General features: G+C 44.5%; 1 protein-coding gene across 4 annotated transcripts in view; it reads left to right on the top strand.

The window, feature by feature from the left end:
- NUDT4 (nudix hydrolase 4) overlaps positions 1-22,759 on the top strand; it is a 102,236-nt gene that overhangs the window by 57,831 nt on the left and 21,646 nt on the right. For all 4 annotated transcript variants that reach the window (XM_073554264.1, XM_073554266.1, XM_073554263.1 and 1 more), the window contains exon 3: positions 19,894-19,938. In XM_073554264.1, coding sequence (XP_073410365.1) covers positions 19,894-19,938 — 45 coding nt within the window. The remainder of the gene's footprint in view (positions 1-19,893; positions 19,939-22,759) is intronic.

Below are 22,759 nucleotides of genomic sequence, written 5' to 3'. Positions count from 1 at the left end.
AGCGCCCTCTTTAATACACATGGGTGGACCGTCTGCTACACAGAAATCCAGGAAACATTTCTGTTGATTGATGGCCTGTTCTGATCCAGATTTTGCATGCAAAAACCCCATTCCCCTCCTCAGATCCTGTCCTGGCGATGTGTGAAAGCGAGGTGACGGGCAGTCCGGGGTGACGCTGGGAAGCAGGTTGGGGGGGACATGTAGCCATACAGTAACGATAAAAATGAGACCCCTCTCTTCAGCTGCCTCACCAGCCCTCACCTGACTGCATCTAACTGGAGGTCATGCTGCCCCCTCTATTACCCCAGACCCGTGTGCAGGTGCTCTGCCAGAACCTCCCTAGAATGGGTCCCCTTTCTGCAGATAATACCGCCATATAGATCACACATAATACCGCCATATAGATCACACATAATACCGCCATATAGATCACACATAATACCGCCATATAGATCACACATAATACCGCCATATAGATCACACATAATACCGCCATATAGATCACACATAATACCGCCATATAGATCACACATAATACCGCCATATAGATCACACATAATACCGCCATATAGATCACACATAATACCGCCATATAGATCACACATAATACCGCCATATAGATCACACATAATACCGCCATATAGATCACACATAATACCGCCATATAGATCACACATAATACCGCCATATAGATCACACATAATACCGCCATATAGATCACACATAATACCGCCATATAGATCACACATAATACCGCCATATAGATCACACATAATAACCGTCATATAGTTCTCACATAATACTGCCACATACATCACACATAATCCCACAATATAGTTCTCATATTCCACCATACTGATGAAACATACCACCATACAGATCACATATAATACCGTCATATAGATGATACATAATGCCATCATACAGATCACACATAATGCCGCCAAGTATTAAGTGTCTATGGGAGGTAAGAGGGAGATATATGGGAGAAGCAGCAGGGTGACAGCAGCAGAGTGTTTCAGGATAGGAGTGCGCTGATCATGTGGGAGGTCACATACTAGTTACATGCAGAAGCAGCGTACCCAGCAGCACAGAGTATTTCAGGAGATGAGTGAGCTGATCATGTGTGAGTCATACAGACAGGCAGGCACGCAGACAGGCAGGCATGCACAGCCGCCCGCACGCACGCACGCACGCACAGCCAGCCACGCACACAGGCAGCCCTCAATTTATACAATGCATAGGAAACAAAAAAGCTTGTACTTCCAACCTCTTCCAGGAAGTGCTGCATCGTGTTCAGGGCAGAGCAGTGTGACTATCTCTCCCTGCTGTGCTCTGAACAGGTCTGCAGTCAACTGTGATCGCAGCCTGTACTGGAATACCAATAATAGGCTGCAGTCATCGCTCCCCACTGCAGATACTCACCCCGGGTCCTTGTTCACCGGCAGCTTCTCCCTGACAGTTCCTGTCATCACACACACTTAGTACTATGTGCGATGACAGGAGAAAATACAGCCCTCAGCATATGCTGCGGACTATAAGAAAATGGCTGCTAGCTCCTCCCACAGCTGTAACCTGGACTGCCTGGGGGGGGCATGCCCAGGTCACAGCTAAGAGGCAGGAGGAGCGGCCTCAATATAAGCGATGCGGTCGGAGTCCGACTGCAGTCTCTTATGCCCATGGCTGCCTTAAGCTGTGTGCCCACGTTGCGTTTTTTAAGCGTTTCCGTGGCGCTTTTAGACGTGCGATTCTGCCGTGGAGATGCCTGAGAAAAGCATACCGTATTATCATAATTGAATCCGCACATATTGTGCTAATGGTGCGTTTTTTCCGCTGCGGAAACAAATGCAAGCATTTTTCATTAATTTTGCGGAAACGCGTGCGATTGCGCATACATACATACAGTTGGATTGCAAAAACACATAGGAAAACGCATGCTAAAACGCTTAACAAAAGCGTCAAAAAACGCTTACAAAAGCGCGTCATAAAACGCATGTGGTTTCCCGGGAAGAGGGTGTGCGTTTCTGCTCAGGAATATTCTGCATCAAAAAAGCAACGTGCGCACATAGCCTTAAAGTAAGGAGTGAAAGTGTCTCCCCAGACACTTATGCCCCCACTAACGAAAATGGCAGCCTCCAGTCACAAAAGTAAATAAAAAACTATTAAAGTAATTTATTTAATTTTGTATTAATCTAATTGTTATATAATTAATTATTAATACAAAAATTTAAAATCACGGCACCTTCCCTTTAAGAAAACCCAGTGACGGCATTAAACCAAAAGACCTATTTAAAGAGAGCTATTACTCGGAAATAACCTATTCTTTGAATTGTGTTTGTGTTAAATATCATTTAAAAAAAAAATCATATTGAGATCTTCGTTAACCCTTTTCATTTTTTCCTCCCTATCTCCCAAGAGCCATCATTTCTCTACGTCAGCAGGATTATGCCGCTACCAAACTTTTTATATATTTTTTTTATTTAAGTAGTGAAACAAATCAAACATTTGTTAAAAAAAAAACCTTTCCTTCTGTCGCCAATTTCCGAGACCCGTAACACTTTAAATTTTCGGGCTAGATGCATTGTTTTTACCACCTCTTACTGTTTTTTATTGCAGTGTTACAGTGGAGAAAAAAACACATGTTTATATTTTTCCCTCTACACCATTTACTGATCAGATTTATCGCAATTTGCTGACTGAGATGCACCCTAATTTGAGGAGGAAAATAGGAAATTTTTTTTTTCTTCACTAAAATGGTGGAGCATCTTCTGGTCCCAGGAGGTACGGTCAATGCTGCAGTGGCAGAAGTGGGGTAATGCTGCAGGCCCCAGGCTGCGAGGAGGAGTTGCGAGGGTCCGGCGGGCCACGGGCTTTCAGAAAATGTTGGCGTGCCCGCACTTCCCTTTGTTTTCACTATGGTTGAATTGGGTGCAAATTGCCACCGGAGGTGATACATGTGCAGATGGATATCTCGGGAGCCGAGATTTCAATCTGCTCATGCTCTGCCTCCTGCGGTCATTTTCCCAAGGTCTACCATAGTGAAAACAATGGGAAGTGTGGAGAGTCCGCCAACATATTGTGAAAGCCCGGGGCCCACCACAGCCTCGTAGAGCTGAATGCCCCCTACTCCCAGCCCAGGGCACACGACATCGCCCCACCTCTGCTGTCTTCCGCGCCCTGCAGCAGCAACCTTGCTTCCTCTGACCCTGCTCCACCTCAAAAGCCCTCCCCACCCCGGTATGCTACATTCTGATTTAGGAAATGCACCCCTGTACCCCCCCAAGTTGAAGGGGGAAAAAGTGTTATAATCCAAAAAAATACATACAGTACTTAATATTTTCGTTCATCAGACTTTTACTAATGCAGCAATACCAAATGTTTTCTTTTTTTCTTTTGGGAGAGTAGTATCTGCCGGTACCTGTGCTCACAGTAAAATTACATACATATTCACGTAAAAATAAATACCCATTATACTCACCCCATGCCAAATCCCCCCGACGCCCTCGTCTCCTACTAATAATGTAAAATAATAAACCAACTCCTTGTCTGCCGTAGCTCAGGTAATCCAAGTGTCCCATAACGATCTCGCTTGTACAACAGTCACATCGGAAGATGTGACCGTTGTACCCAGCCTCCGGCGATACACTACCAGGAGATCGCTCCCGCAGTGTATCAGCTGATCAGCTCCGGTGTTGTCACTTGCGGCACCGCTGCGTGAGAAAATTCTCAGAGCGGTAGTGCCGTAAGTGAAAGGACTGGAGCTGGTGAACTATCACGGCAGTGGAGTGATACACTGACAGGAGGTAATCCCTCTGTAAAAAAAACAGAAATGTAGAAATTTTTGCAAATTTATTGAAAAAGAAAAGCTGAAATATCACATGGTCATGAGTATTCAGACTCTTTGCTCAGACACTCATTTAAGTCACATGCTGTCCATTTCCTTGTGATCCTCCTTGAGGTGGTTCTACTCCTTCATTGGAGTCCGGCTGTGTTTAATTAAACTGATAGGACTTGATTTGTAAAGGCACACACCTGTATATGTAAGACCTCACAGCTCACAATGCATGTCAGGCCAAATGAAAATCATGAAGTCAAAGGAACTGGCCAAGGAGCTCAGACAGAATTGTGGAAGAAGTTAGGGACCACCAGAAGTCTTCCTATTAAAGAAAACTTGCCACTCAACTTCTAGAAAAAATTTTTAGGATTTTTTTAACGCAGCCAGAAAATAATAGACGTTTCGGCCTCACTGGCCTTCATCAGTGACAGACTGCAATATAGTGGTTAATCGCATTCAGTGTGATAGTAGAAGTGACACCATAGTCACTTTAAATGTGCCTGGTCATGCACTAGGTGCTGGGCATGGAGCCTGAATCAAATAGTACCTGGGTGGGTGGGGGTGCCGTGCAGACATCAGCGACCCAGAATCCACTGTTGGTCAGCTGAGAGATGGGAGAAAGTTCCACAAAGTCAACTATCACTGCAACCCTCTACCAGTCGGGTCTTTATGGTAGAATGGCCCGACGGAAGCCTCTCCTTAGTGCCAAACATATGAAAGCCCGCATAGTTTGCTAAAAAACACATGAAAGACACCCAGACTATGAGAAATAAGATTCTCTGGTCTGATGAGACGAAGATAGCACTTTTTGGTGCTAATTCTAAGCGGTATATGTGGAGAAAACCAGGCGCTGCTCACCACTTGCCCAATACAATCGCAGTAGTGAAACATGGTGGCAGCATCATGCTATTGGGGTATTTTTCAGCTGCAGGGACAGGACGATTGGTTGCAATTGAAGGAAACATGAAATCGGCCTAGTACAGAGATATCCTGGATGAAAACCTCTTCCAGAGTGGTCTGGACCTCAGACTTTGCCGAAGGTTCACCTTCCAACAATACAATGACACTAAGCACACAGCTAAAATAACAAAGGAGTGGCTTCAGAACAACTCTGACCATTCTTGACTGGCCCAGCCAGAGCCCTGACCTAAACCCTATTGAGCATCTCTGGAGAGACCTGAAAATGGCTGTCCGCCAACGTTCACCTTCCAACCTGACGGAACTGGAGAGGATCTGCAAGGAAGAATGTCAGAGGGTCCCTAAATCCAGGTGTGAAAAACTTGTTGCATCATTTCCAAGAAGACCCATGGCTGTACTAGCTCCAAAGGGTGCTTCTACTCAATACTGAGCAAAGGGTCTGAATACTTATGACTAGAGTTGAGCGACTTTGGTCTGATCGGGTTTCATGAAACAAAATTTGTTTCAGATGAAACTGGTCCGACTAGGGCAAAAAAAGTCGGAGTTTCGTCCGAAACCCGACCCCAATGCAAGTCAATGGGAAATAAAAGTCGGCATTGAGCGGATGACATGTTGTGCAGGCACCAGGCCTCATTTCCTAATTAAAATTGTTTGGGCTAGTATTGTTGTGCAGGCAGGAGGCCATATTTCCTAATCAAAATCGTTTGACGTAATATTGTTGTGCAAGCACACTATCAGCAAAAAAAATACGGCTTTGTTGTTTGTTACAAGTAACTGACAGGTCTGGGCCTAGGGTTGTGAAACACCTAGTTAAAAGAGAAGGGTTAATCCAATATGAGTTTGAAAAAGCGAGGTCGTGGTGGAAGGGAGAATAGGCTTGGTGTTCGACGTGTACATGGGTTAAGTGGTAGTGTATCTGAAAGTTTTACTGAACAAACCCCATCTCATCCTATCCAAAGACCACTGGCAACATCTATTACTGGACAGGCTACTCGACTCCCTCTCTTTGGCAGCCACACAGCAGTACACCTTGTAGATGAGGGCTAGAAAGAACATGTGCTCCAGTGGATGGCAAGCGCTGCATCAAGTGGCCTCCTTCTCTTCCTCCACCTTAACATCACACACAGTAGAATTCTCAGAAGTGGTACCCCAATTACCCTAGTTTTCCCCCGTGTCACATCTCCAACCGGCCAATTGACACTGGGGACCCACAGATGGGCGAGTCTGCAGAGCTGTTCACAAATTCTATTCCATGGGCATTAGAGTTCTGCTCCGAAGATTACAGGCTCAAGAGGAGGAAAGCACCTGCACCGATGCGCAAATTTTTTTTCAGTTTGATCCGGGGCCTGACCAAGTAATATCAGAGCAGAATCCATACCCTCATCACCAGACGTTAACCCCCAGGGGGTGGAGGTGATCCTGATGAGACTGGTATCTGAAGTGCATGTGGACTGCACTTTGCTGTCAGGGCAGGAAGAGAAGGAGTGGGAGAACAGAGAGGATGATTATAAGGTTGTAGATCCCACTTTGTGTGAACCCAGAGGCAAAGCTGCTTAGTAGCTCAGCAGAGGAGATTACGTAGCGTTTTGCTGCACAAACACTGAGTGATGCAACCACGACAAGCGCTGTCTCCTCAGCCACAACTCTGGCTGTGGCCAGCAGTGGTCGCTAGTCTGCAGTTCGCAAGGGTTGCCTAGCCTGGACCTTTTTTTGAGACTGCAAAGGATGGACCCAACTTGTGTTATCTGCCACCTTTGCAAAAAAAACCAAACTGCTCAGTAGAGGCAAAAATTGCAATAATTTGATTACTTGCATGAACCAGCACATGCGTGATCAACATGCATTAGTCTGGGAATCTCACTTGGCAAAAATGTGGGCTAGTGGGCCTCTCCAACCACTGGCCATCCCATCAACCACATCTGCTGCTTCCTCCTCCATCACGTGGCAAGTGTTCTCGCATAGATCTCGGGACAAGAACCTCCACTTGCTTACCTCCTACAGTCAGCTCTTACGGTCGTGGAGATACCTGCTGCTTTTGTATCACCGAGCACACCACAATTTTCTCACACCACCATAACAATTCCACCTGCATCGCATTCACAGTCCACCAAGTTCATCATACTCAACCCTTTCTCAGCACAGCCAGCCCTCGTTCCTGCAGTTGCGGTCACGTAAAATTTTTTTTCCTCCTACGTGTTCCAAAGCTAAGAGCTTGAACTCCATCATCTTCAACCTGTTGGCCACGGAAATGCTGCCTTTCCACCTTGTGAATACAGATGGTTTCCGAAAGCTGATGCCTGTCACAGTTCCCCAGTACCAGTTTCCAAGTCTCCATTACTTATCTATGAAAGTATGTCACACTTAATATCACCCGTTCCTTGAAAAAAATCTATATCTCGCTGACTGGGCACTGAGTGACTGTAGTGGCTGTGGGGGCAAAGGGCTGCTTCACAAGTCTTGGAATCCCCAAGGCCTGCAGGGCAAACCTCTGTATGTAACACTTCCTCCACTGCTTCTGCCTCCTCTACCTTTAGGGCCTCCACCTGCACACACTTCTCCCTTAATGAGACGTGTGTTCCAACACTGCAGAGAGATTCTCTCCCCCCCCCCCCCCCCCCCCCGGTACTGATCAGTCAGGGCTCACAGCAATCGGGCTGTGTTCAAATTAATATGCCATGGAGATCAGTCAGACAGTGCAAGAGTTTTGGACAGCTATCCAGGCCGAGTTAGAGCAATTGCTGTCTCCACTGAACATGGAGCCAGAGAAGACCGTGTGCGATAGCGGTATGAAGCTGTGGCGGCCCTACACCCCGGGGCGACCTCACGTCCTCAACCTGGTGGTACAGCAATTTCGCTGCCACAATCCTATATGCTGCTGCAGAAAGCATGGTCGCTGTGTGCTCACTTCCGCTGTTCGCACCCCGCAGGTCAAAGTCTTGAGTCGCTACATTGGTCTTTCGGCCTACCGGTTAACCGTTTGATATGCGATGTGCCAACACAGTGGAATTCCATTCTCCACATGTTACAGGCAAGCCCTTGTCGAGTTTGGTCTTTTTCATAGCCTGCTAATCACTTTTGCGGAGGGGACACAGATAAAGACCTCTGCACCCTTCTGCATAGCTTCGAAATGGCTACTAAGGTGATTAGCACTGTGATGATACCATCATCCACATCACTTTTTCGGTCATCCTACCAGTTGAACAAATGGAGAACGAGGTGATGGGTGTGAACCTACAGGATATGTAGAGGATAGTGGTCTCCTCTCTGTTGTCCGTGGTTGGTGAGAGAGGATGGAGGAAACAAGCTTGAGTTTTACCCTGCCACCAACACACCATGAACTTGGACCTCATGGAAGTGCCCGATACATTAGCACCTTCTTGCTGTACTATCTGCAGCACGATGCCTGTATTGTTAGGATTAGAAATAGTGCTGACTACTGGGTTGCCATTCTGTTAGATCCATGGTATAAGAGTAAATTTTGCCGGATACTTTCACCCCTGGAAAGGGACGCGCGTGCTAGAGTATCGAAACACAATTGTAGACAATCTTGAGTGGTTTTCCCCAAGACAGCAGTGAGCCACACAGTGTGCATCGAAGTTATAGACTTCCAACCCTGGGAATGTCGAGTCATCAATGCAAAAACATTAGCAACAGCAGTGTAAGTGGCATAAGCAATTTTTGTGAGTAATTTCACACATTTTTTTAGACCAGCCTGCGCACCAGCAGAACAGAGCACAAGTCTGACACGTTGTGAACAACTGGAGAAGATGATGCAGGAGTATCTGGAGCTCAATATCAATGCAATCGGGGGGGATTTGGACCCTTTTGCATTTTGGTCTTCAAAAATGGTGGTGTGGCCTGAGCTAGCCAGTCACGCCTTCAAGGTTTTGTTATGCTCAGTAGCCTGCGTTTTCTCAGAACTTGTCTTCAGCACTACTCGTGGTGTCCTAATGGATAAGTGCATCCAGCTCTCCCCTGAAAGTGTAGACCACCTAACTTTCATCAAGATGAACCAGTCATGGATTTCTATTGATTTTTGCACCCCAGTTGCAGACTGGGCAGTGGTGTAGTTTTTAGTGGGATGCATTCATCTGCCTTTATTGCAGTCTGTGCCTGCTGATGTTGCAAACAATTTAGTTAGTTACAAGTTATGGCTCCTTCATGTGTGTTGCCTGTAGCAGGAGAGCTCCCAAACCGGCAGACCTACACTGGTTTTCAGTCTACTTCCTTTTTTTTATGATCCTTAATTTTTTATATTAGTGGTCTACTAAGCTGATATTTGTGCCACTTGAGTGTATCTGAGCAGAAAAGCAGTTTGAGATGTTGCCTGTGGCATCAGAGTTCCCAACAAAGCAGGCTTACATTGGTTCCTCACCCACCTCATCTTAATTGAAGCTTAAATTCAAAAAGATCTTATTCCTGGCCCAGACCCTGATAACTCATGCATGGCCCATGGCTGACTGTTGCTGTGCCGCTGTCAAATTTCTACTGGAGGTCAATTGATGCCACTTTTCCTGTTATCTGTCCCTAATTTTTTAGAAATGTTTGGACTCCAAGTTGAGTCTCCCATTTGTGTTGCCTGAATTTGGCAGGCTTCTGAGTGCCAGGCCTACACCTATCACTCATCCACCTGTTACTGATCAATGTTTCAGCTTGAAATTCTGGTCCAAGCACTGTCTCATGCATCCATGCTGTGCAATTACACTATTTGTACTCTGGGTCAATTGATGCCACTTAGGAAGCTATTTGGTCCCCATTAAAGTGTTGTCTATGCGTTTTAGTTTTGCTTCCTATTTAATTCAGTGGGGTTCGGGTATGTTCAACGAACTGTTCAACGTACATGTTCGGCGAACATTGAGACGTTCACCGAACTGAACCTTGAAAGGTTCGCTCATCTCTATTCATTAGGCTACTCCACAGATTTTCAATGGGATTCAGGTTTTGTTTCTGCAGGGTAATTCCAAAACTTTGATCATCTTCTGGCAAAGCCAGTCTTGTTGATTTGTGAATATATTTAGGGTTAGGTGAAATGTGGTGACAGATTCCCATCTACACTATTAATATGGGCACACAGGTTATAGAATGCTGATAAAAGTCCTACATGTTTGGCTCATATCACTTGTGGTGTTGCTGAGAATTCCTCTTATCATTTAATATAAATTACCTCTTGCAGGCTTTGGAGAGTATGGTGCCTGGAAGATAACTGCCTCCAGAGCTTATTTTAAAAATAAGAGAGTTACCAGTGTGATGGTTACCACTGTGATGTTTGATGGCTATGCTCTGCTCTCCTGATCTCACTGCAGAGCTGTGTGCTATTATAACTGACACATCTGCAGGTTCCTCTCAGCTTCTAGCTCACAGGCAGACAGGGTTGCATTATTTTTTGCAATACAGTACAGTAGAGCTGAGAGAGAAGCAAAAAATGTGTTTGCAAAAAGAAAAATTTATTTTTCCCTGTTAGTGACTTGTCTCACTGGTAACATCCCCTTTATGCAAAATAATTTCTGGAAGCAATGTTATCTTCCAGACGCCATCCTCCCCAAAGCCTGGAAGAGGTCAATTAAATAAAGTGATATAAGATTTCTTAGCAACAAAGATGTGAAACACACTGGTAGCACTTTTTTCAGAATTCTATAGCATTTATGCCCATATTAGTTTAGATAGGTCAAATGTGGTGACAGATTCCCTTGAAAGTGAAATTCACTTTCCGCTTTTTAGCAGAAGCTTGAAGGTTTTGTTGCAACATTGATTTCAACTGTTGGTAATTACCTCCACCTTGACTAAAGCTCCAACTGCCAAAAACGGCCCCAAAGCATATGCTGCCTCCACTATGCTTCACTGTGAGTATGGTGTTCTTTTGGTGATGTGCATTGTTGGTTTTGTTTAAATTTACATTTTGGAATTATGGCCAAAAGGATCAAACTCATCAGACCATAACATATACTTTTGGCAGACTTGATGTAGGATTTGGCAAAACATAGCCAGGTTTGAATGTTTATCTTTGTATGAACAGTTTTCAGTCTTTCCACCCTACCACACAGGCCAGACATATGAAGAATACGGGAGATTGTTGTCACATGCAGTACTCAACCAGTACTGTCAGAAATTCCTGCAGCTCCATTAACCCCTTCATGACCCAGCCTATTTTGATCTTAAAGACCTGGCCATTTTTTGCATTTCTGACCAGTGTCCCTTTATGAGGTAATAACTCAGGAACGCTTCAACGCATCCTAGTGATTCTGAGATTGTTTTTTCGTGACATATTGGGCTTCATGATAGTGGTAAATTTAGGTCAATAATTCTTGCGTTTATTTGTGAGAAAAATGGAAATTTGGCGAAAATTTTGAAAATTTCGCAATTTTCAAATTCTGACATTTTATTCTGTTAAACCAGAGACTTAGGTGAAACAAAATAGTTACCGTATTTTTTGGACCATAAGACACACTTTTTTCCCAAAAAATTTTTGGGGAAAGTGGGGGGTGCGTCTTATGGTCGAAATATACTAACCTCCGGAGGCTGGTGCGGGTGCCGCGGGGCTCTGTAGTGCGGTGGTGGCAGCGGGCTGTGCTCCGGTGCAGGGGTAGCGGCTGTCTGTGCTCCGGTGCAGGGGCGACAGCTCCGCCGGCATTTCCTCCAAGCCCGGAGGCCCCCGCACATTCCTTGCTGGCCGCCGCCATGTTGCGGTGGCCTCCGGGAACATGGACGCCGGGAAGATGGCCGCCGGTCCAGGGACGGCGCATGCGCAGGTTCAGATCTTGTCCCGAGATCTCGGGGGACGATATCTCGTCGCCGAGATTTGAATCTCGTCCCCCGAGATCTCAGGACGAGATCTGAACCTGCGCATGCGCCGTCCCCAGACCGGCGGCCATCTTCCCGGCGTCCATGTTCCCGGAGGCCACCGCAACATGGCGGCCAGCATGGAATGTGCGGGGGCCTCCGGGCTTGGAGGAAATGCCAGCGGAGCCGCCATCCCTGCACCGGAAAACAGAGAGCCGCCACCCTCACCCCACAGAGCCCAGCTGCCCCAGCCCAGCTGCCCCAGCCCAGCTGCTCCAGCACAACCAACCTGCCCCAGCACAACCAACCTGCCCCAGCACAACCAACCTGCCCCAGCACAAACCTAGACCACTGAATGACCCCTGTGACCACTCCTCCACCTGTGCCGGATCCCTTCCCAGTTAAGCTGAATTCGGACTGTAAGACGGACCCCCATTTGACACATTATTTTTTTTTTTCCCCTATTTTCCTTCTGAAAATTGGGGTGCGTCTTATGGTCCGGTGCGTCTTATAGTCCAAAAAATACGGTAATAAATAACATTTCCCACATGTCTACTTTACATCAGCACAATTTTGTAAACAAATTTTTTTTTTGTTGGCACTTTATAAGGGTTAAAAGTTGACCAGCGATTTCTCATTTTTGCAACAAAATTTGCAAAACCATTTTTTTTAGGGACCACCTCACATTTGAAGTCACTTTGAGGGGGTCTATATGGCAGAAAATACCCAAAAGTGACACCATTCTAAAAACTGCACCCCTCAAGCTACTCAAAACTACATTCAAGAAGATTATTAACCCTTCAGGTGCTTCACAGGGACTAAAGCAACATGGAATGAAAAAATGGACATTTTAATTTTTCCAACAAAAATTTTCTTTTAGCATCAATTTTTTCATTTTCACATGGGTAAAAGGATAAAATGGATCCTAAAATTTGTTGGGCAATTTCTCCTGAGTACACCGATACCCCTTATGTGGTCATAAACCACTGTTTGGCCGCACGGCAGAGCTCAGAATGGAAGGAGCACCATTTGACTTTTTGAATGGAAAATATGCTGGAATATTTAGCGGTTGCCATGTCACGTTTGGAGAGTCCCTGTGTGCCTAAACATTGGAACTCCCCCACAAGTGACCCCATTTTGGAAACTAGAGCCTCCAAGGAACTTATCTAGATGCATAGTGAACACTTTGAACCCCCAGGTGCTTCACACATTGATCCGTAAAAAAAAGTATTTTTTTCACACACATTTTCTTTTAGCCTCAGTTTTTTTTTCATTTTCACATGGGCCACAGGGTAAAATGGAACCTAAAATTTGTTGGGCAATTTCTCCTGAGTACATCGATACCTCATATGTGGTCATAATCCACTGTTTGGGCGCACGGCAGGGCTCAGAATGGAAGGAGCACCATTTGACTTTTTGAATGGAAAATATGCTGGAATATTTAGCGGTTGCCATGTCGCATTTGGAGAGTCCCTGTGTGCCTAAACATTGGAGCTCCTCCACAAGTGACCCCATTTTGGAAACTAGACCCCCGAAGGAACTTATCTAGATGTGTGGTGAGCACTTTGAACCCCCAAGTGTTTCACAGAAGATTATAACACAAAGCAGAGAAAATAAATATATTTTTTTCTCAAAAATTATATTTTAGCAAGCTAATTTTTATTTTCTCAAGGGAAACGGGATAAATTGGACCACAAAAGTTGTTGTCCAGTTTGTCTGGAATACGCTGGTACCCCATATGTGGGGGGGGACCACTGTTTGGGCGCACGGCAGGGCTCAGAAGGGAAGGAGCGCCATTTGTCTTTTTGAATGGAAAATTAGCTCTAATCGTTAGCGGACACCATGTCGTGTTTGGAGAGCCCGTGTGCCTAAGCTTTGGAGCTCCCCCACAAATGACCCCATTTTGGAAACTAGACCCCCTAAGGAACTTATCTAGATGCATAGTGAGCACTTTGAACCTCCAGGTGCTTCACAGAAGTTTACAACGCAGAGTCGTGAAAATAAAAAAAAAATTTTTGTCCTCAAAAAATGATTTTTTAGCCCACTAATTTTTATTTTCACAATGGTAACAGGAGAAATTGGACCCCAAAAGTTGTTGTCCAGTTTGTCCTGAGTACGCTGGAACCCCATATGTGAGGGGGAACCACTGTTTGGGCACACGTCGAGGCTTGGAAGGGAAGTAGTGACGTTTTGAAATGCCGACTTGATGGAATGGTCTGCAGCCGTCATGTTACGTTTGCAAAGCCCCTGATGTGCCTAAACAGAGGAAACCTCCCACAAGTGACCCCATTTTGGAAACTAGACCACCCATTGAACTAATCTAGATGTGTGGTGAGCAATTTGAACCCCCAAGTTCTTCACAGCAGTTTATAACACAGAGACGTGAAAATAAAAAAAAAAATTTTTTCCTCAAAAAAATGATTATTTGGCCCGCAATAATTTATTTTAACAAGGGTAACAGGATAAATTCGACCCCAAAAGTTGTTGTCAAGTTTGTTTCGAGTACGATGGTACCCCATATGTGGGGGTAAACCACTGTTTGGGCACACTTCGGGGCTCGGGAGGGAAGTGGTGATGTTTTGAAATGCCGACTTGATGGAATGGTCTGTGGGTGTCATGTTACGTTTGCAGAGCCCCTGATGTGCCTAAACAGTGGAAACCCCCCACAAGTAACCCCATTTTGGAAACTAGACCGCCCAAGGAACTTATCTAGATGTGTGGTGAGCACTTTGAACCCCCAAGTGCTTCACAGAATTTTATAACGCCCAGGCGTGAAAATAAAAAATCATTTTTTTCCACAAAAATAATTTTTTTTGCCCCCAATTTTTTCTTTTACCAAGGGTACCAGGAGAAATTGGACCCCCAAAGTTGTTGTGCAATTTTTCCTGAGTACGCTGATACCCCATAGGTGGGGGTAAACCACTCTTTGGGCATACGTCGGGGCTCGGAATGGAGGGAGCACTGTTTGACTTTTTGAACGCAAAATTGGCTGGAATAAATGGTGGCTCCATGTCGCGTTTGGAGACCCCCTGATGTGCCTAAATAGTGGAAACCCCTCAATTCTAGATCCAATCGTAACCCCAAGACACCCTTAACCCTAATCCCAACCCTAACCCCAATACATCCCTAACCCTAACCACAAGCCTTTCCCTAATTCCAACCCACCCCTAAACCTATTCCCAGCCCTGATTCCAACCCTAATTCCAACCCCAATTCCAACCCTAACCCTAGCCCTAATTGAAAAATAAAAATATTTTCTTTATTTTATTACATGTGCCTGCCTATGGGGGTGATAAGGGGGGGTGGTGGTTTACTTTTTTTTTTATTTTGATCACTGTGAGAGTTTATCACAGTGATCAAAATTAAAAAAAAAAAATGAATCTGCAGCCGGGAAATGCCGGCGGGCGCACTGCGCATGCACCCGCCATTTTACAAGATGGCGGCGCCCATGCAGGTGGGACGGCGGGACACCGGGAGGCAGAGCGGGACATAGGTACCGGGGAGGCTGAGGGGGGGATCGGACAGCGGGGGGGACAGGAGTAAAGGGGAGGACAGGAGGAAAGGTGAGGGGGAGTAGATTGTGACGGCAGCGGCCCATCTCTGCCGTCAGTCCGTGGAGGGGGCCGATCGCCCCCGCCAGCCGTGTGGGGGGGTATAATGTTAGTGTCTCCAGTCATGTCTGATGCTAGTGCAGCATCGGCCATGGCTGGTTTTTAATATTTCATCAATTTTCGTTGATGAAATCTTACTATCGCTCTGATTGGCTGTTAAAAGTGAAACAGCCAATCAGAGCAATCCTAACCATGTGGGTGCAAAGCCACCCCCCCTGAGCTTAACTGCATGTTGTCCTGTATCTGAGGGTCGGGTGACTTGTCAGTGACCCCGGTCACCCGACCCGCAAGAACGCTATTTATAGCCTACGGGGGCGTCATGGGTCGTTTGGGCATGACTTTTCATGACACCTATGTAGGCGTCATGGGTCGTGAAGGGGTTAATGTTGCTGAAGCAGTTTTGGCAGCTTCCCAGACAATTGTATCCTTGTCTTTTCATCAATTTTTGAGGGACTTTAATTTCTAAGTAATGTCATTGTTGTGTGAAACCACACCTTGATGAGTCTTCAGTATTCCATGGTATATCCAATACCTTGGCAATTTTTTTGTACCCTTCTGATAACTTTCAACGATGAGATCCCTTTGCTCTGTTGTAAGTGGTTTACAGAAGATGGCTTTTGACATTTTATTCCAGTTTGTTTCACAGTTGATTTGTACAGATTGAGAGACATTAAAGATGGGAAGAGTTCTGAAATGATTCTTGTTGAGATGATTTTTTTCTATGACAAAAACTTGGCATTTAACTGGGTTGTGTTGATATTTTATTTCCATTGTACTTGCACTGTGTTCCAAATTATTATGCAAAAAATATTTCCTCATATTTTCTCTAAATTACCCATATGAATTGCAGTCATTGTTATTTTCCAGTCATGTAATATTCTAGTATAATTGCAATGTTTTTGAACAAACTGCCTATGAAGACAGTATATTTTTAAAAATAAACACTCAAAATGCATGTTCCAAATTATTATGCACAGCAGAATTTTCAACCTTTTTATTTTGAACAAAAAAATGGTCAATTGTGAAATTATAAGCATTATCAGCTTATTACAAAATGAAATCAAACAGTTTTCAAGTCAAAACTTTATTCTAGGTGATGTTACATTTGCACATAGGACCCCTTGTTGGAAAGAAGCTTCTGAACACTCTCGTCCATTGAATTTGTCAGTTTTTGGATGGTTTGTGCTTCAGTTGTTTTGCATGTGGACAGAATACCCTCCCAGAGCTGTTGCTTAGATGTGAACTGCCTCCCGCCATCATAGACACTCCTTTTGATGATGCTCCAGAGGTTCTCAATGGGGTTGAGGTCAGGGGAAGATGGTGGCCACACCATAAGTTTGTCCTCCCATAGCAGCCAGAGATGCAGATGTGTTATTTGCAGCATGAGACGGTGCATTATCATGCATGAAAATGACCTTGCTGCGGAAAGCACGGTTCTTCCTCTTGAACCATGGCAGGAAGTGCTGTTTTAGAAACTCCACATAGATTATGGAGTTCATCTTTACCCCTTCAGGGATCCTAAAGGTGCCGACAATCTCTCTCCCCATGATTCCAGCCCAAAACATTACTCCACTTCCTCCTTTTTGGCGCCTTAGCCGTGTTTTCATGGGGTATCCATCAACCAGCCATCCTCCACTCCATCCATCTGGACCATTGAGCGTTGCACGGCACTCATCGGTGAACAAAACAGTTTGGAAGTCAGTCTTCATGTATCGTTTGGCCCACTGGAGCCGTTTCTGCTTGTGTGCAGTGGATAGAGGTGGTCGACAGGATGGCTTACGCACAGCTGCAGACCTCTGAAGGACCCTGCATCTTGTTGTTCGGGGGACGTTGGGGGCACCAGCAGCTTCAAAAACTTGTCTGCTGCTATGACAAGGCATTTTTGCAGCTGCTCTCTTAACCTGACGCAATTGCCTGTTGGAAAGAGTCCTCAATTTTTCCTTATCAGCACGCACACGTGTGTGCTGGGAATCAGCTACATACTTCTTGATTGTGCGATGATCACGATGAAGTGTCTTGGCAATGTTGATTGTAGTCATGCCTTGACCTAAATACTCCACAATTTGTTGCTTCTCAGCAGCCGACACATCCTTTTTCTTTCTCATTTTGGCAAAAAATGTAGGCTGCTTAATAATGTGGAACAGCCTTCTTAAGTAGTCTTGCCTTTATTTTGACACACCTGCCAAACTAATTTGCACAGGTATCTGCAATTGCTTTCAGTGATATAAAGAGCCATGACACACATCGCCATCAATGAGTTTAAATGACAAATTCTAACCTTATCACTCCTAAACTCTTTTTGCATAATTTGGAACACAGTTTATGGCCAGTGTGAAAATTGTAACATCTGTGGGTTTTTTTTAATTTAGATTTGCAGGAAAAGAAATTGGCAAAAAACACTAAATACTTTTAACACAAAAACCTGATTTAAAAAAAAATCTCATTGCTTCCCAATTCTTGTGTGACAGCTATTTCTCACAATCGCACTCATAAACTTCACCATTGGGAAGAGGAGAATAAGTCACTGCCAGACCCCACTGGTGCAAGCTTATCTCTGTGAATATAATAGATGTGGAGTTTCAACAAGCACAATCTTTCCACTGGCATCACTTGTTGGATGGAGAATAGCTGGTTGGGGGGCATATGCATAGGATAGTTGAGCAGCCTCACCAATATCTGTTTAGTCGACTTCAATACAAAGTGTATGGGGACATTTAGAGTGGATGAAACAAACAAGTTGGGAACCCTTAATGACCAAAGTCAATTTTAAAATTGATGTCTAGCCCCGTACATGTCTGCCTCAGGAGGTGAGCAGCGCTGCATATGTGCACATACTGCTTTAGGCTGTGTGCCATTTTTAAACGTTTTGCCGCGATTTTCGGCGCAAAAACGTTTAAAAATCTTGTACATGACGCAGCCCATGCATTCCTATGGCATTCCGCACATGCTGTGCTAATGCTGCGCTTTTTTCCGCGGCGGAAACGCATCGCGGAAAAAATCACAGCATGATCATTCTTTTGTGCGGAATCGCAGAGAATTGCCGCGATTCCGCACCCATAGGAATGCATGAGAATCGCTTACTTACCGCATGTGGCTATGCCCACCATGCGGGAAGATAAGCGTTTCATGTGCGGTTGGTACCCACGGTGTGGAGGAGAGGAGACTGTCTTCCAGGCCCTGGGTACCATACCCCTGTGAAAAAAAAAAAGAATAAAAAATCAGGGTATATTTACCTTCCGACGTCCCGCGCTGCATTCCCGGCCTCAGCGTTCCCAGTAATGCCTTGCGGCAAGGTCCTGTGATGACGTAGTCTCGCGTGACTCTAGCGGTCTCATGAGATCGCTATAGTAACGCGAGACCAACGTCATCACAGGTCTCGCAAGGCATTACTGGGAACGCTGAGGCCCGGGATGGCAGCGCGTGACTTCGGAAGGTAAATATACCCTGATTTTTTTATTTTTTTTATCATTTTTAACATTTTATCTTTTACTATTAATGCCGCATAGGCGCCCTCAATAGTAAAATGCTGCTCACACTTGTCAAACACTATGTTTGACGAGTGTGACCAACCTGTCAATCACTTTCCAAGCGATGCTTCAAATCGCTTGGAAAGTGCTTGAGAAAATCGCAGCAAAATCACGAACAGAATCGCGGTGAAATCACGTGGAAAAAACCTCGCGATTTCTGGGAAGGAGTCCGGTTTTCACTGTGCGTTTTAAAACGCTACATGGGCACATAGCCTAAAAGTGAACCTGTCTGCAGAATTTTGCTAAACAAACTACAGACAGGTTGGCGCCGTTATACTGATTAAAATTATTCCTGGGTTGGTGAAATCTGTCTTTTGTGGTGGTGGTATAATCTGTATTTGTAGTTTTCAGTTATTGAAATTCTTATGCTCTGGGGCAGCCTGTGGTCTGGGCTTAATGTGGTTCTCTGCCTACATATTCATCTTTATGGGCTTATGACGAGTCACTGATCTGCCCCCTATTTTATGTAATGCAGACATATATTTATGACACATGGTGCCCGGCGCCCAATCGGCGCTGGCGTCACTGTCTCCGCTGCTTACGGATTAAACATGAAGCCAGGGATCAGCTGCAGCCCGGACCTCCTCTTGATGATTCAATTTGTATGAAGGCGGAGACAGTGACTTCAGTGCTGAATGGGTGCCAGGCACCACTTACTAGTGACGAGCGTGTATACCCGTTGCTGTGGTTTTCCCGAGCGTGCTCGGGTGTCCTCCGAGTATTTTGGCGTGCTCGGAGATTGTTTTCATTGCCTCAGCTGCATGATTTACGGCTGCTGGACAGCCTGAATACATGTGGGAATTTCCTAACAGGCAACCCCCACATGTATTCAGCCTGTCCAGCAGCCGCAAATCACGCAGCTACATAGACAGAAACTAAATCTCCGAGCACGCCAAAATACTCGCTCATCACTAGTTACAACACTACAAGAGAGCTCCTGGACCGCGAGTGCTGGCATGGCGCCAGCACGGGAGGTGATTATAGGCTTTATTATTTTAACGTTTAGTTCAAGAAGGGGTTGTTCTAGTAGTGGATAACCCCTTTAGTGAATAGCACCCAGTTATGTGCAGATGCATCATCATCACTACCTCTTGCCTCTCAATGAAGATGTCAACAGCACTGTACACCCCATTTAGCAGCTTTTATATTCTATATTGGCTTCATTTTACTCATGCACAAACAAACCGTTCATACTTTTTTTTTTTTTTTTTTTTTCTTTATACAGGCTGGTGTAAAGGGGAAGTTAGGTAGACTCCTGGGAATATTTGAGGTAAGTGTTCTTTAGTTGTATTTTCATCACTTTAATGTCTTGAAACTGTAAATTGACATTACTGGAATGAATACTAATAATGGCCTATGGTGCACAAATAAAAGTGACAATTGAAATGGTTTCCTTTTTAGTTAAAAATCTGAATATGGTGAATATTGGGGTTTTTCTGTTTGGGCAGTACATGCCTCCATGCACTATATATTATTGGAGTTATTCTCTGAGACGCTGTTCTGTGGACCATTGATCCAGTAGGTTTCATAAACATTTATTTGCAGATCTTAAAAAGAATGCCAGCACCTTCTGTGCGGATAGTGACAATGTACATTCTGATTTCAGTGTTTTGTTTGCTGAAGTAATATCAACCGCTACAGCTTTACTGGAGGGACATTATTGAATCGACCTCAGATGGTGCTTTGTGAACTGATTGTTTTATCTTTTAATAATAATAATAATAATCTTTTTTTATATAGCGCAGCGCTTTACAGTTTGCACACATTATCATCGCTGTCCCCGATGGGGCTCATAATCTAAATTCCCCATCCCCGTCTTTGGAGTGTGGGAGGAAACCGGAGTTCCCAGAGGAAACCCACGCAAACACGGGGAGAACATACAAACTCCTTGCAGATGTTGTCCTTGGTGGGATTCAAACCCAGGACTCCAGCGCTGCAGGGCTAACCACTGAGCCACCATGCTGCCCATCTTTTACTTTGTACTGTATGTCCTTTCAGTTTTGTCAGTTCCTTCCTGATGTACAAGAACAAATTACATTGTGGTACTGTGTTGGCCAGAAAAAATCAATGCAAATACTTTCATGTCCTAAAAACAAGTTGTTCAAGGAGTGATGGATATGCAGCATTCAGACAATTGAAGTTCCTTCATCGGGCAAGTTGATAGATGAATTACTGAGACATGAGCACAACATTTGATATGTAACAGCAGGACATTTGTGGATGGGATGATGTCTCCTTAAATTAAACCAAGGTTATAAAATTAAGTTTATTGCAAATGGAGAGGTGGTGGAAGGTTGGTGATCTGGAGTCAGTCTAGTGGGGGTGTGAAGTGTGTACATGTAGTGTGTCCTTTAATCCTGGCAGTATTGTACCCACATATTATCAAATACAGTCCACACACCCAATACAAATCAGGGCTATAGATCATGGCTGTATTCTCATGCACATCCTACAATGTGGTGTACATGATACAGTGCACAAGGTGCTCTGGAGTTATCTATATTGAAGAAAGTAAACACAAACTACAAATGAACTGGACACGCCTGTGGGAAAACGTTTTTCTAGACCTATAGTGGGTATGGAAAGTATTCAGACCCCTTTAAGTTTTTCACTTTCTTTGCAGCCATTTGGTAAATTAAAAAAAAAAAAATCACTTTTTTTGAATGAACCATCTCAAAGAGAATCACAAGGAAATGGACAGCATGTGACTTAAATAGGAGTGTCTGAGCAAAGGGTCTGAATACTTATGACCATGTGGTATTTCAGTTTCTTTTTTAATAAATTTGCAAAAAATTCTTTTTTTTTTTTTTTTTTTTATTTTTTAGGCAAGATGGGGTGTAGTGTACATTAATGAGAAAAAATGAACTTTTTTGAATTCACCAAATGGCTGCAATGAAGCAGAGTGAGAAAATTAAAGGGGTCTGAATACTTTCCATACCCACTGTATACACAATGACAGATTGAATTAATAATTAATACTGAAAGGTCATTTTTAGAATGACAGAGAGAAACATTTGGGAATTTAAGCTGTGCGCTGTGAGGATTCGTAGGTGCCAGGAGTGGTGATCATGTGACTGCAAGTATGCACTGTCGTGCTCTCGGCCACAATCATGTTTCCGACCTCACGCAATACACTTACATTGGCTGAGTTTACACCCATCTTGTCTGAAGTGGCTGGGAGTATGCACATTGCACGCAATATTAGGATTCACAAGTCTGCAGTCACTAGTTGTTTTTTTTTTACTGCACAACCCCTTTAACAATACAATTCAATTGTATTTGACTCTACATCAGAGTTGGGGAATCTTTTTTTCTGCCAAGGGCCATTTGGATATTTATACCATCCTTCAGAGGCCAAACAAAATGTGCGCTAACTCCACCCACAAAATACATTCTGGCAATGGTATCGGGACGTAATCTCCCTTTGCACGCACCTCAGCGTTCAGTGGTAAATGCTGCGTCCTCGTACTCACAGAGCAAGAAGAAAGTAATGGGCCGGCGGCTGTCAAAATACAGCTTATGGCCCAAGCACTGCTGTCCCAGAAAATCTGCCCAGGTGCCGGATAAAAGGTCATCGTGGGCCTGAGGAGCCCTACCCCAACTCTACATGGACACAATTCACACCTCCACTAGACTGACTCCAATTCACCTATCTCTTAAGCCATCACTCCCACCACCTCTCACAATTTTTTTTTTTTTTATCTTTCAAAGGGATTAGCCCATGCACAAATGTCCTGTAGTGACCACCAATATGTCGTCTTACTGACCTGAGATAAGAGAGAATAGCATTCCCATACTAACGACACTCCAGCAGCTGTGCACTATAGCTGACAATTTTCTGCATCAGTGTTGGTACTGACCATTGCTGTATAACCCCTTAAATGCTGCTGTCAAAAGTGACTACAGCATCTAAATAGTTAAGACAGTGTGACTGCTTCCTCTTTAACCCCATTGGCACTTTTGAGATCTTGATTGTGTGGTCCTAATGTTTGCTGTTGCAGTTCATGGCCAAATAAACAGACTCAGAGTTTGCCAACTGTAGTAACCAAAGGTATAAAAATTTAGGTGGTAAAAATAGTTTTTCATGCTTG

This window comes from Dendrobates tinctorius, unplaced genomic scaffold (assembly GCF_039654945.1).
Source record: "Dendrobates tinctorius isolate UK_male_01 unplaced genomic scaffold, ASM3965494v1 ptg000209l, whole genome shotgun sequence".
In the NCBI taxonomy this organism is placed as follows: Eukaryota; Metazoa; Chordata; class Amphibia; order Anura; family Dendrobatidae; genus Dendrobates; species Dendrobates tinctorius.
The sequence above is the reverse complement of the archived record's forward strand: the minus strand, read 5'-3'. Positions and strand labels throughout refer to the sequence as shown.